The following is a 15873-nucleotide window of genomic DNA, read 5'->3' on the forward strand; positions in this document are numbered from 1 at the left end:
AATGATGGTGGGCAGCCAATGGCTCTTGATTAAGTGTCAAGTAGTCTTGAGAGTCCCACGGACTGCAAGAAGATCAAACCTATCCATTCTGAAGGAAATCAGCCCTGAGTGCTCATTGGAAGGACAGATTGTGAAGCTGAGGCTCCAATACTTTGGCCACCTCATGAGAAGAGAAGACTCCCTGGAAAAGACCCTGATGTTGGGAAAGATGGAGGGCACAAGGAGAAGGGGACAACAGAGGACGAGATGGTTGGACAGTGTTCTCGAAGCTACCAGCATGAGTTTGACCAAACTGCGAGAGGCAGTGGAAGACAGGAGTGCCTGGCGTGCTCTGGTCCATGGGGTCACGAAGAGTCGGACACGAGTAAACGACTAAACAACAGTCTTTGCCTGCTGCTGATGGACCGAGATAGCAACCCTGTTTTAGCTTGATTCGAAATATGAATTGGCTACTCATAGGAATTCCAGACAATCACATACAGTGCTAGCCATGCATACTCAGAAGTAAGCCCTACCAAATTCAGGTAATGGTGGTGTTGGGGTTAGGGTTGAAGCCTTAATCAATTGATCTCACAATTAAATTTGCACACAGGTAAAGTAAGCTCTCTGAAACAGGTTGCAAAGTTTGTCTTTAGATCATATGCACATGTATTGTAGATGGCATCATTTTGCAGGAGGCAATGCCTACCATGTGAGAAAAGAGGAAATTCCTCCCTGAAGGGGATGTTGCTTCAGTTATAAGGTAAAGGACCCCTGGAAGGTTAAGTCCAGTCAAAGGTGACTATGGGGTTGCGGCCCTCATCTCACTTTGAGGCTGAGGGAACCGGCGTTTGTCCACAGACAGCTTTCTGGGTCATGTGGCCAGCAATGGGAGTCCGTGATGGAAACCAGAGCGCATGGAAACACTGTTTACCTTCCTGCTGCAGCAGTACCTATTTATCTACTTGCACTGGTGTGTTTTCAAACTGCTAGGTTGGCAGGAGTTGGGATAGAGCAACAGGAGCTCACTCCATCACACAGATTCAAACTGCTGACCTTCTGATTGGCGAGCCCAAGAGGCTCAGTGGTTTAGATGACAGCGCCACCCACATCCTTGATATCTGTTATAAGAACTTGTATTGAAAGCCTCCTTTTCTATTTATCTAGCCATTGCATATCTCATCCATGGAATGAAACTGAACTTTCTGTGAGCAGGCTTTCACTCATGAGCCACAGCTTCCTCATCCCACCTTTAGTAATGCATCTACTAAAAATGTGTCTGGATGCAGCTTTTCAACTGGGAGGTGTGCCATCATTTATTTTGCAACAATGCAGCCCTCGGATTAAATGCAGGAATTGGTAGCTGCAGCAGACGAGCTGTGGCTGGTGCGTCAGAATTCTCTGCGATATTTCAGACACTTCTTAGGTCATGCACAGCAGCCACCAATGAAGCAATGGACAATCTGAAAGGTGTTCTGGGATCTCTTTGCAATCCAGGAAATGAATTTTCATTTAAACATTTGCTGAACCCAACCGCCCCAGCTGATTTCCCCATACCTCAGATCTATTTCATAATGTCACATCAAAGGATAATCTATTAAGGCTTTATTGAAGGCAAATTAGCACCTCTGTCAAATTAAGATTCCAAATAATTGGATTTCCTTTATCCCCCCCCCCCTCCTTCGGCCAAAGCCAGATTATTTGAGAGAATGACAACTTAATTACTGATGGAACCAGCAATATCGCTACACTTTGCAGAAAGGGTGAGCCCTGTTTCCTACATTCCAGGCTGCAAGAAGTGACACTCAATTAAATGAAAAATGTATCAGCCAAACTGTCAGAAAGATCACAAAAGTCTGCTCAGGGTGTGTTGCGGGGGAAGCTGGATTGGGGGGTGGATTAACTTTTAAATTGCATTATTGCTAGAAGATATAGGGATGTGGGTGGCTCTGTGGTGTAAACCACTGAGTCTTGGGCTTGCCAATTGGAAGGTCGGCGATTCGATTCCCCATGATGGGGTGAGCTCCCGTTGCGTGGTCCCAGCTCCTGCCAACCTAGCAGTTCGAAGGTGCTTCAAAGTGCAAGTAAATAAATAGGTACCACTCCAGCAGGAAGGTAAATGGCATTTCTGTGCACTGCTCTGGTTTCACCAGAAACGGCTTAGTCATGCTGGCCACATGACCCGGAAAAACTGTCTGTGGACAAATGTCAGCTCCCTCGGCCAGTAAAGCAAGATGAGCGCCGCAACCCCAGAGTTGTTCGTGACGGGACTTAACTGTTGGGGTCCTTTATGTTTGTTTGTTTGTTTGTTTGTTTGTTTTTTAGTGCTAGAAGATCAGAGTCTTCTGTGGTATGTCCAGGAGTTCAGTCTACCTAGATTAATTGTGGACCCGGTGGGGAATAAAGAGAGATTTAAGAGTAAAACTGGGTCACAACTTTATTGAACAATTAATGTGATCTGAGACAAGCAATGACTTTCCTAGCTGATAGAACAACATCAGCTGTTAGCAAGGATGGAGAGCTTCAGACCCAATGTGGTCCTCCGAGTGCCTCTGTTTAACCTTCAAGATGGTAGGCCATACCTCCTTTTTTCAAGGTCATATGCCTCACCAGCCCTCCTCTACAGTCTCCTCAAGTTCTTTGGCCTTCCTGATGTTGCTGGACAACAACTCCCATCATCCCTGATCATTGGCCATGCAGGCTGGGGATGATGGGATTTGGAGTCCAACAATATCTGGAATGCCACAGGTTTCCCATACCTCCTGTACATAGCTTTTCTGAGAATATACCGGAAAGTGAGGACTGTTCATCTCACAACAGGACACATGGAAGCATTTTGTTTTACAGCAAGAGTTTAATGGGGTGACTTTTTTTCAACCTTTTCCAAGTACAAAGAGGAAGGAGAATCTCACATTGGGTTTTGGAAAGAGAAGAGTGAGAGTGGTTTCATGGGATTAATTTGCGATGCAACCTCTAGAGTTTGCTAAACCTGTTTCCCATCTCTGTCACAATCAGCAAGATGGGTTTCTGTTTAGCTCAGCGCTCCTCCTTTTCTCCCTTCCAGAATCTTGCAAATCAACCTCTCCATCTCCCTGGCCTCCTCAATTCCATGCCCTTCACACAACTGGATACTGGTCTTCTGGGAGTTTTGCAGAATGGTAAGTAGCTGTCATCGCCTGCCTTCTTCTCACTCTTCCTCAAGAGCTAAATCATCAGAAAAGTGTGATGAAGATAAAGTGCCTGGAAGTTAGCTTCAGAAATGACCATTCATTGCCAGGCATCCATACTTGGCAGCATGTCCCACTGAAAGCAATGGGACTAGATGGGGGATAAATTTGGTTATGTGAATTTGGAAAGTGTGAATTTTTCCTAATATATACATCATTTCCCCTAATAGACATATTTTTTGCAAAGCATTTCCCCCTAATATAAGGCATGTCTGTATGTTGTTTTCAGAAATACATATGCATTCAGTGCACAATTTACCCCAGCATGTGCATATTTGTACACATTACTTGGCTGCAGAACTGCACTGCAAAATTCAGATAAGTGCAGATTTCAACGGATGGCTGTTTTCATTCTCATATTGCTTCTCAAAGGGAAAGTTAGATAGATTCGCCTTTAAATGTGAACTGAATTGAATTCCCCACCCATCCCTAACCATAACTGAGAAGCGACCTCATGTTAGGCAGCGTGAAGATTCCTTTATATTACATTTTCAGAAGTCTTCCTCAAAACCTAACTCTTGGGTACCTTGTTTTTGGGCTTTTAAAAAATTGTGCAGATTGTGTCAGACAAGTTGCTGCAGTTCTAGCTAACCAAGGTGCATTTTTGCAGTAGAGATATGAATGGTTGAATTGATACAGTATGCCCCCATTATTTCTGAGGACTGCTCCTCAGGGATTTCATGCACGTCTGACTGCATAATCTATATGCACATATATAAATGTCTCATCTTTTTTGCCACTGAAGAGACCTACCGCTTGATTTTAATACAAGTAAACAAAACACCAGATGTGAATATGTATCATGTTTGTGTGTGTGATATAAATATATGTATATATATTTGAAGCCCCCTGTTTGTCATCTTACCAGCAAATTTCACCAGCTACGAACTTCTGGTTCAAGCCAAAACTGGAAACCTGTACGTTTTGCCTGGAGATGAATATATCAGCATTGGGAGAGGGTAGTGATTTCAGTTTTGGGAGGGAAATCCAAACTGAAATCCCTTTCTTCCTACTACTGAATTCCTGGTGACTGCAACAGCTGCTATAGTTGGCAGGGCCCCCTGTTTAGTATGGTGAGGAGGAGTCCTATCCATATCCACTGGGGTACCCAGCTTGTGGGTTTCGACCGGATGCAAGTCAATGCAAGTCTCGCAAGAGCCTCCTACGGAGATTTCCTCCCTCTTTGAATTCCACTCACGCTAACGACATGTGGATTCTTGAGTGTTCTGTGTAATTCCTAGGGAGGGGGAGCCCAGTGGAATCTTCCCAAACACAGGCTGACCTTTTGAAAAAAGCACTGGTTGTAAAGACAGACACTGAGGGAACCACCTAAACGAATGATCCCTCGCAGATCTCATGGCAGCTGGTGTTCATCAGTGTTGCATGTCGTTCTGTATACTAACACCAGGCCAGACAAACACTCACTGAGTGTGGGTGGGAAAGGGAACTAGATTATATTTGTGCCTCATCCCACTCCCCATTCCCACCCAAAATTCTTCTAAGATTTCTGTCCCCTAAAGTAGTACAGCAGGTGCAATACATGGCGACAATTCAGGAAGGAGGTCTCAAGGTTCGAAAGAACCCTTTTCTTTTTTTAATATGTGTAAATGTTGTTTATGGTGTATAACTTTTATGTAAAACATACACACAAACACACACTCGCACACACATATATATGAGTTACAAGTAAAGACTGGTAATGCTAAGGTTTAAGGTAAAGGTAAAGGACCCTTGACAGTTAAGTCCAGTCGTGAACGACCTGGGGTTGCAGCACTCATCTCATTTTACTGGCTGAGGGAGCCGACATTTGTCTGCAGACAGTTTTTCCAGGTCATATGGCCAGCATGACTAAGCCGCTTCTGGCGAACCAGAGCAGAGCACGGAAACGCAGTTTACCTTCCCGTCAGAGCGGTACCTATTTATCTACTTGCACTTTGACGTGCTTTCAAACTGCTAGGTTGGCAGGAGCTGGGACCGAGCAACGGGAGCTCACCCTGTCGCAGGGATTCAAACCACAGACTTTCTGATCGGCAAGTTCTAGGCTCTGTGGTTTAACCCACAGCACCACCCACGTCCCATAAATATGTCAGAGCTCCCCCCCAAGAATTCTGGGTGCTGAGAGTTGTGAGCAGACCTCAATGCCGCCACCACCACCCCACAGAGTTACAATTCCTAGAGTGAAGAAGAATTGGTTGTTAAACCACCCTGGGTTCTGACCCATTTGTATAAAATGAAGCTCAGCATTTGCCATTCACTCTTATGGGGAATTGAAAAATAGCTATTAACTTAATTTAGTTGAATGCTCCTGCATGTTTAAAAAAATAATCCCCAGTTAAACTTGCTAAAATATACCATTCGTCAGACAATAAATGCTGGAAATGTAAGGAAAATGAAGGAACATTCTACCACCTCTGGTGGACTTGCCCTAAGGTGAAGGCCTTCTGGGAAATGATATATAATGAGTTGAAAAAGGTGTTTAAGTATACCTTTACCAAGAAACCAGAGGCCTTTCTTCTGGGCATTGTCGACCAGAAGGTGTTAAAGAAAGATAGAACATTCTTTATGTATGCGACAACAGCAGCAAGGATATTACTCGCTAAGAATTGGAAAACTCAAGATCTACCCACACTGGAAGAATGGCAGATGCAACTGATGGACTATATGCAACTGGCGGAGATGACTGGCAGAATCCGAGACCTGGGAGAAGAAAGGATGGAAGAAGACTGGAAGAAATTCAAGATTTATTTACAAAAATATTATGATTTATCGGAATGTTAAAAAAGATGCTTAGTTATAAATAATTGGTCATCACTAAAATAGATCAGGAACTGATGATAAGAGAGATTAAGAAAAACAAATTTGTAGGAGAACAATTTTATTGTAATTAAATAAGCGGTTTTAAAATTTGGAAATAAGATGATAATTTGCTGGACAAAATTTATTAATGATGCAAATGGGAGTGGGAGGCGTGAGGAAGCTCAAAGAGGATATGAAATTTTGTTAAACAAAGTAATATTGTATACTGTTATTGGATGTTTTCTTTTTTTCTGTAAAAACCTTAATAAATATTTATAAAAAAAAATAATAATCCCCATAAAAAGGGAAGTAGGACATCAGAAAGTTTTCTGTTTGCGCTAAGCAAAATGAAAAACTGTAAATTTTCACCCACAACCTAAAGCAAACCTTCTAGCACTTTAGCACATTGAACTTCATGTCTATCTCCAGCCTGAGCCCAGTCACTAATCTAGTCTAGCCTGTTAGGATCCAGTGCATTTCTTAATCTGGCATTCATGCTGATAAAAGGAGTTATGAGTTTTGCACTTGACTTCTTTTGCCTGTGACATACTGTATTTTTCACTCTATAAGATGCACCAGACCACAAGACACACCTAGTTTTTGGAGGAGGAAAACAAGAAAAAAAATATTCTGAATCTCAGAAGCCGGAACAGCAAGAGGGATCGCTGCGCAGTGAAAGCAGCAATCTGTCTTGCGGTTCTGGCTTCTGGGATAGCTGCGCAGCCTGCACGCGCTCCAAAAGACGCACACACATTTTCCCTTTTTAGGAGAGAAATAGTGAGTCTTATAGAACAAAAAATACGTTATTTGTAGTGTTTTGAGGTACAGTGGCACCTCGGGTTACAGATGCTTCAGGTTACAGACTCCGCTAACCCAGAAATAGTACTTCAGGTTTAGAACTTTGCTTCAGGATGAGAACATAAATCACGCAGTGGCGGTAGCACAGTGGCAGTGGGAGGCCCTATTAGCTAAAGTGGTACCTCAAGTTAAGAACAGTTTCAGGTTAGGAACGGACCTCTGGAACAAATTAAGTTCTTAACCGGAGGTACCACTGTAAAGCCATCAGAAACAGGCAACCATTGGCAGCATTCTGCAGTATTCTCCCATTAAGCCTCACAAAGTTAGTGTTCCGTCACTTAGCCTCAGCTGTGAAACCAAAAAGGGCCTTCCCTGCTGGAGGCAGAGGATGATTCAGGTAGGCACTCGCCCTATTGGTATCCAAACAAACACAAATCCCTTGCCCGTCCTGGACCATTCATCTATTTTGTGTACCTTCATTCACGAGAGTGGGGCTTGTAAACACAGCCTTGAGAAACAGTGTCATTCCAAGCTGCAGCTTGAACATGCTCGGAATTTAAGGAAGAAATTCAGAGAAGAATTTCAATAGCATCTAAGCCTTGCGTCATGCTTACTGGGGGTGGGGGAGACGGTTTGATACTCAGAAAGCAAACAGAAATGCATACCCGCATCCTGATACAGAAACTGTGCACATTCTTGCATTCTGATATCCATTGGTTAAGCAGAGGTTTCCCATTTCAATTCATAGTCAGGGACAGCTTTGGTGATGTATTCCTATTGCATAGGGACAGGGGCCTAGAGCTACAAACCCTGTAACTCACTCAGAGATGTACAGAGGACCAGCTGAGCAACAAAGGAGAGGGATGACTATGGATGGGTAGATATTGTTACAATGGCCACCAACCATTCTTTTGTTGGCTAGTTCTTAATAGTCCAGGTTGGTCAGCTGATGATTAAGGAGAAAGTTTCTTGAGAGCTGGGGATTATTCTCAAGCGTTTTGAGTGAGACACTGATCCGAATTGGGCAAAGGTCACACCACTCCAGGGAGACAGCAGGAAAAGTTGTTTGCTGGTCATTTCAAACAGAAAGGCACAGTCAGAAGCTGATAGCTTTGTACGTAACTCTCTGTTAAGAAGCAGTCGCAGAAGATACAAGGGTGTGCAGTTGACTTAGGGAGGCTGGTGCTGCCTGAGCCAGTTACACATTTGCAAACGGTTGTTGTTGTTGTTGTTGTTGTTTTATACCCTGCCTTTACCCGTGACAAAACTCAGGGTGGCTAAGAACCAATAACAACATGGGGGGGCTCATAAAAAATAAACATTGATCTAATTAAAACTTTATACATATATAAAATCTATTAAAACCAAACCAGTAATTGCAATAAAAACAGCATGGCACCAGCCCTTTCATTAAAAGCAGTCAGTTCCCTAAATCTTTTTTAAAATATATATATATATATATATATATATATATATATATATATACTTTTCAAGTTTATACATTTCATTAGTTTTATAATCAATTTAACATTTCAAAATTTGACTTCCTTCCCCCTCTTTCTGCGGTTCCTTAAATTTATTCTTATTATCTTCTGCATATCCAAATTCATGTCATTTGCTCATTTAATTATCTTCTTTAAATATATACTCTTATGAAACTTCAGGTTATTACAATAATCCTGCTAATGTTTTTATCTGTTTGCAATTGATCTGTAAATATTCAATAAACCATTTCCATTTTTTTTATAAAAAGTTTGTTATCTTGATTTCTTATTCCTCCGGTAAGTTTCAACATTTCTGCATATTCCATAAGTTTTTGTATGCATTCTTCCTTTACTGGGATTTCTGCTTCTTTCCACTTTGGGGCAAGTAGCATTCTTGCTGCTGTAGTCAGTTCCCCAAATCCTGTGGGAACAAGGAAGCCTTCACCTGCCAGCAGAAGGGCAGCAAGGAGGGGAGCAGTCTAGCTTCTCTGTGGAAGGAGTTCCAAAGTCTGGAGCAGTCATCAAGAAGGCCCCGCTGTAACAAATAGTTACTCTAGCACCATTAGATATTACAAAATCTTCAGTGCTCTCTCCTCACAACGAAAGTGACTCTGTAAAAAGAAGAAAAGTCCCTTGAAACTTCGTACTATGAAGGAAAAGTGGGACCCGAATATCCTCTCCTTTTTCTGTGTCCGTTCTTGAATAGGACAGCTATTTCCTGCTGCTTTTCCCTTAACTTGGATAGTTAACGTTTGGCAGGAACTCAATTTTTCATGCCTTAGGCTTGCCTTGGGCTAATTTGGTTTTTGGAAGCTTCAAGGTTTCAGCAAACATAAATCTATGGGAAGACAATTCTAATGGGAAGTAACCTGATTTGCTGCAGAAGTAATTCAAGTGGGAGGTTCTGAACACCTTCCTTGCCTCGCTCATTGTTATGCATGTATTTATTAATTTATTTGCGCTAATTACTCTAACAATCAAAACGCTAAAATATTGGTGACCCCCCCCCTCAGACTCAGTATTTTCAGGAGAGATTGAAATTCATATCAGAAAGCTAGGTTTGTGCAATTAAAACGGATTAAAGCCCTATGTCACCCTGGTGCAATGAATCCAAAGAAGAAGAAGAAGAGGAGGAGGAGGAGGAGGAGGAGGAGGAGGAGGAGGAGGAGGAGGAGGAGGAGGAGGACTTTTATGATTTGGAAACCAACAGGGAAATGCACTTAAACGTGTAGTATGAACAAAAGATTAGCAGGAAAGCAAGCAAATCAGGATGAATGCAAGAGGAATGGTCATCATCGTATGCCCTCCCCACAAACAAATCAGAACTAATGCTGAATAAAGACTGTACTGCATATAGTCTAACCTCTGCATAGTTTTGTGCAAGGAAATCAGGATAAATGCTCATGAAACAGGACATCTGGAGGTGTCCACAGTTATAAGAGTATCTCAAATTCTAAGGCTCCCTCAACCCCGTTTAAAGCAAATTTGTTGAGGTGTTTCAAAGGTGGAAAGGAAGAGAGAGAGAGAGAGAGAGAGAGAGAGAGAGAGAGAGAGAGAGAGAGAGAGAGAGAGAACTTGGGGAATCACCGAAGTCTTCACCTCACACCAAAAACACAACGAAGAAGGTGTCCAGTGAGCTGCTCTGGGAAGAGGATTTCACAGCTGTAGCAGCACCCTGGAAACTGGCTTCTCTGCAAAATCACTTCATGAAAGCAGCCAAGGAAGATGCTCTCAAGGTCCAAGCAAGTGTATTTTTATTTTATTTTATTTTATTTTTTCATAACATTTATATACTACTTGATTGTTAAACAACCCCCTCCCCCCAAAAAAACCCTCACACAAAAATAAAACAATAAAATTATCAGTAAAAAAAACCAGCTGAAAACAGCTATTTAAAACATTCAGAAATAATTAAAATCAACGATAAGCTAAAAACTGATCAAAACACGTATCAATATTCTACAATCTGGACAGGTTTGCCTCAACAGAAAAGTTTTTAGGATGTACTGAAAAGAGCACAGCGAAGGGCACCTGTGCAGAGAGTTCCCAAGTGCGGCTGCTGCCACACCGAAAGATCCATTTCTGACAAACGCAGAGTATTATGTGATACTTGCTATCTTGGCAGTTCTGCAGAGGGAATCATTCGAGTGGCCAGATACAGGGCAAGGCAATCTTGCAGGTATCTCTGGGAAGATGTTAAGCCCTTCCTAAAACTGAAGCTACCCTGACATTCTCCTTGCCATAATTGCAATGTTTTCCCCTTGTCCTGGCCAATTATTATTCTTTGAAACTACAGTTGCTAAGGCTTCAGTCTGCCTGGCAACCAAAGCCCTTTCCACTATGAGACCTGGCTATGGCTCTTCATTCATGAGCAACACAGAAGAACAGTGTTGTTGGATCAGGCTGAAGCCCAACCAAAGTAAGTGAATGATGTGTTTTGTGTAGTCGTTCCTTCTGTAAGTCCTCCTGAGTCCAGCTTCATCAGGTGATCTCGAGTTCTACTTGCCATAGGAGAGGGAGAAAATATTCCCTCCCTCCACACCATTCATAATTTTTATGTGGGGCAGGGAATGAATCCATGGACGCACTGGTGGGTTTACCATTGGGTTTACAAGGAACTAAAGAGCAGGCTGGAGGGGTGATGAGTTTGGTTAAGAAAACATTTCAGACCAAGAAGACAGGGGGGAACTGCGGGATAGAACGAGACAGTGAGCTTGCCTCCCAGGCAGGTTTTTGCGAGATCTCATAGTTCTATTTATAACTCCATGTGCCATGTTAGATTATCTCACACTCCAGGAGATGTGCACCATCTATGCCACAAAATGCATTAGAAACACTACGGGTTATCTCCAAAACAAATGTCTCTGGCCTTCAGATTTCTACAGAGCTCGGAGGTGCATTATCTGGCAAGGGACGCGAGATCCTCTGGCAAAGATCAGTTTGCAACCTGTGAGGCCTGTCCAAATTCAGGATGATTACCTTTTCCATCCTGCCACCTTGACAACTTTGAAAACTCCCTGTGCAAGTGCTAAAAATACACAAACGAGCTGACCCTTGCTGTTATCACTGTAGGTGGAATCTGCAAAGCCAACTTTTCTATATTTATTGTTCTATATTTAAACGGAAAGAGAAGCTTTTGTCTCAAGGGCAAAGGATGCTCTTTGATCAACATGTTTGAAGCTTTTAGAAGAAACTGTCATGAATAACTCGCTAGACAAGTCTAGGATTCCCTAACATTCTTGAACAGCCTGAAGGATCTATTTTGTAAAGTGTTATGTACTCTCAGGTCTCGTTGAGTTCTTGAGAGTGCCTCAGAAAAGGCCATCAACTCCCCCTTAAGGCTCCTTCACTAAAAGGATCACAACTTAAGGGAGTAGATAGAGAACACTTTGAAACTCTGCTTGTTTGACCAGAAATATGTCTACTATGTGCTGAATGGTTCTTTTCAAGGCAAATGAAAATGGGTTGCTTTTTTAAAAATAAAATATTGACAATTAAAGGGAGAAACTATACGGGATTCTCAGTTAGGGATGAGGAAGAATTTGGAGTCAGTTCACATTTAAAGACAGGCCTGCCTAATACACAGTTTCTGAAACAATTCAAGAACCAAAACAAAAACAAAACATTCAAAATTTGCAGATCTTCAGATTTGGCAATGGAGCTCTTGACCCAGGTAATGTGTAAAAAACCCGAAGAAGCAAATAATGGGGTATAGGTTTTTGTAAAAATGCATATATTCGTGAAAATAACATGCAAAATTGCATTATGTTAGATGAAATTGCTTTGAAAAAAATGTGTGCATTAAGCTAAATTGCATACAAGCTAGCATGTATTAGGAGAAATTTACAGTAAAATGCTCATGCATATATATATACACTAATGTGGAAATGAGAACTGTCTTTAAAATTGAAAAAATGAGAAATTGAGCGAAACTGAAAGTGACAGATTCGCCCATCATTGGTCACCATTACTAGGAGTAACAACATAAAAAAAAAAAGAAATGCTGTGGAATTGTGGAATCATCTTATTAAATACAGTCATACCTTGGTTGTCAAATGCCTTAGTTGTCAAACAAATCGGCTCCTGAATGAACAAAACTAGAAGTGAGTGTTCTGGTTTTCAAACCTTTTTGGAAGCAGAATGTCCAATGAGCTTCTGTGGCTTCTGATTGGCTGCAGGAGCTTCCTGCAGCCAATCAGAAGCTGTGCTTTGGTTTCTGAACATTTTGGAAGTCGAACGGACCTCCGGAATGGATTCCGTTTGACTTCTACAGTACGACTGTACAGAGGTTTCTTATTGGCAAAGGGAGGTTGCCTCTGAACATGCCAGTGCCCTTTATTTTGCAAGCTCATCCTTCTTAATTGGTTTTTTCACATTAGAAACCTCTTTATTCAGAAAGATCTTTATTCACCCCTTGCAAAAATCCCCTCAACCCTAGGAGGTCAATATCAACCACTTTGGGAAACCCTGATTTAGTGGCTTAAGTCTAACTACCAGAAGATGAAATTGTCAGCCTTGGTGCTGTCCAAGGTTCTGAAGCACAAGCCTAACCATCCCTAATTATTTGCTGGAGTCCACCATCCATTACACTGGGCAACACTTTTTTACTTTTTGAATGTTGTCTAGATTTCTACAACTGATTTAGGGTATTTTTGCACTGCTGAATCAGGAAATGGCATCCGTTTCTCTCCATCAGGTCAGGTTTACTGTAAACTGAATGGTGGGCATTGATAAAGGTAAGTACACGTAAATTGCATGTTGCTTCACCATTTTTCTAACTTCAGGGCTTGAACTTCCGTTTCTTGGAACTCCTGGAATGCTCAGCGGCAGGGAGGTCTCTCTTCAGAGTCCAACAATAGTCAGCCATCATGACTGCGTCCCAGCGACCCTGATACCTGGTCTCCATCTCTTTCATGTCCTGATGGAATCTCTCCCCCTGCTCATCACTCATTGATCCCAGCTTCTCAGGAAACTGGTCTATATGTGAAAATAGGTAGTGCATCTTGACGCTCATGTTGCAGCCCAGGTTTCTGAAAGCAGTCATCATGTTGTTGACAAGTTCTGTGTAGTTTCTGGCCTTATTGTTGCCAAGAAAGTTCTTCACTACCAGAACAAATGCCTTCCATGTTTCCAGTTCCACTTCGTTCATTGAGTTTCCGAACTCTGGATCTCTGGTGAGCTGACGGATCTGAGGACTGTCAAAGATGCCAGCTTTCAACTTCTCCATGGTCAATCCTGGAAAAGCCTGGCACAAGTAAGTGAAGCAGTCACCATCCTTGTCCAGAGCCTTGGTGAACTGCATGATTAAGCCGAGCTTGATGTGCAGCGGTGGGAAGAGTATTCTGTCTCTGTCCACCAGAGGGTCGTTGATGACATTCCTTTCTTTGCAAGGCACCAATTCCTCCCGCACAGGCCAGTCCTTCTTCGTGTAATGCTGAGCACGGTCCCTACTATCCCACATGCACACAAAACATGGGTACTTGGTGAAGCCAGACTGTTGTCCCAACAAAAAGTTCACCATTTTCAGGTCAACACAAATAAACCATTTAAGCTGATCGTAACCAATTTTCTCCAGCACATACTTCACCGCTTCATAGTTCTCCTTCAGTGTACTTGAGTGAGCCAGGGGTATAGAGGCAAACTGGTTGCCGTTGTGTAGCAGAACACATTTCAGTGATCGCTTGCTGCTGTCAATGAACAGTCTCCAATCTTTGGGTTCATACTGTGGCACTCCAAGCTTGAGCAGAAGTTGCGCAATATCTGCACAGTACACCAAGTCCTCTTCCGAGAAAAAACGGAGGTACTCTTGATGCCTGTTGTGAAAGAAGCTGATGCGAGCACTGTCAGAGGGGAGGTTTTTTTCCTTCAATCTGGATGCCAACAGTTCGGCAGAGTCCTTTGACAAGCTGAGGTCGCGAACTAGATCATTCAACTCCTTTTGGGAAAATGGATGTGGAGCATCATCTTCAAGAACCACTTCTTCTTCTTCATGTCCTTCAACACTGGAGGCATCTTTGTCACTAATGTCAGGAAGTTCTCCGAAGATAGGCACTGGAATTTCATCACAATGAGCTACAGGACGACGTGCTGATTGAAGATCAGGATACTTCGTGGGGCGGCTGCCCCATTAACTTAGTTTTGATCCCCCAACTTTATGCTTTGCCGCACCAATTTATGGAAGATTTCGAAGGTTTTATGACTTCAAACTGATCCCTTTTCGACATAATCACCCAGAACTATCGGACCTGAATATTTCCTGTCATTAAAATAATCATTTCCAATCAAAACAATTATTCGACATGGCATTTTACCCCCAACTTCTTCTAAAATGCTCCACACAAGCGTACATGTGAACAAAAACATAAAAAAGACATGTGGCCATGACTTGATTAAGCAAAACCAATGTGATTTTTGGATTCAGCGCATCAGATTCGTCCTAAATCAACTGAAAAAACGCAAACAACAAATTTGTTGTTGACCAGTGTATCTTTCCTGTTTTTTAAAAAGGTTTTTATTAAAGATTTTCTTATGTTGCAAAACAAACAAATAAACAAGGGAAAGTACATATAATGTCTCCATTTTGGATTCATAGTGGTTTTGTCACAGTTCATTTACGTTCAGGATGAGACACTATTGTCATACACGTTGTGCGGTTGAAGGGAAAGAGAGGAGAGGGAGGGAGAGGGAGGAAGAGAAGTAGGGGTAATCTTATTTCATTCTATTGCATAGTGTTTGTGTCAGCATAACATAGGTAGGTATTGATTGATTGATTGATTGATTGATTGATTGATTGGCATTGCAAGAGATTAGAGTGTCCAGAGCTTGGTTGGTTGGGTTCAGTTTGTTGTAGTATGGTTTGCTTGTATGTGGCACGGGTGTTGTTGAAGAAGATTAGTCTTATTGAGTCATAGCCTGTTGGGGGTGGTAGGTCATTGTCTTGTTGTGCCCTATATGTGAACACATATTCCTGGATCCTTAGACAAACTGGTTGCATAGTACAAGTGTTTGACTCGTTTTAAGGATTTCACGGGTAGCTGTGGTCCCATGAACATTGTCTCGCCCACATGACTCCTCACCTGTGACCAGGAGCAGACATAAGTCTTCTGAGTCAGATTGCAGACAATGCAGCTGGAGGGAGGGAGGAAAACTTTGGGGAAAGTAACACAAAACTCAGGTCACACGTGCCCTGTATATTGAAAGGACTGTTATACCACTTTGACAGTGATAGCTTCCCACAAAGAATTCTGGGAACTGTAGTTTGTTAAGTGTGCTTAGAGGAAGCCCCGGTTCTCCCCACAGAGCTACAATTCACCTTGTGTCTTAACAATCCCTCCTCCCAGGGAACTCTGAGAATTGTAGCTCTGGGGGGAGAATAAGGGTTTCAGAGCACTTGGCACCCTTAACATACTATAAAGTATAAATGTATAGTGTTGATCTACCCTCTGTAGATTGGTACCCAACCTACTTTGCTGTTGATTGCTAGAAAGAAAGAAAGAAGGAAGGAATGAGCCTGATTTGTTTTTCCAAAGCACATAGCAAAGTACCTCTTGTGCCTATTCTGCAGTTTAGTGCATGTGTGTTCGTGCTAC

General features: G+C 42.3%; 1 protein-coding gene across 1 annotated transcript in view; it reads right to left on the reverse strand.

The window, feature by feature from the left end:
- The window catches only part of LOC309378999 (uncharacterized protein), a gene marked incomplete at its 5' end in the record, with an annotated part of 437816 nt that extends 422436 nt beyond the window's left edge, over positions 1-15380 (reverse strand). Inside the window, 2 exons of the mRNA XM_081927754.1 lie at positions 12885-14097; positions 15361-15380. Coding sequence (XP_081783880.1) covers positions 13065-14097; positions 15361-15380 — 1053 coding nt within the window. The 3' untranslated portion in view covers positions 12885-13064. The remainder of the gene's footprint in view (positions 1-12884; positions 14098-15360) is intronic.
- Between the last annotated feature and the right edge of the window lie 493 nt (positions 15381-15873).

This window comes from Podarcis melisellensis (genome assembly GCF_964234715.1).
Source record: "Podarcis melisellensis genome assembly, chromosome: 1".
Classification (NCBI taxonomy): domain Eukaryota; kingdom Metazoa; phylum Chordata; class Lepidosauria; order Squamata; family Lacertidae; genus Podarcis; species Podarcis melisellensis.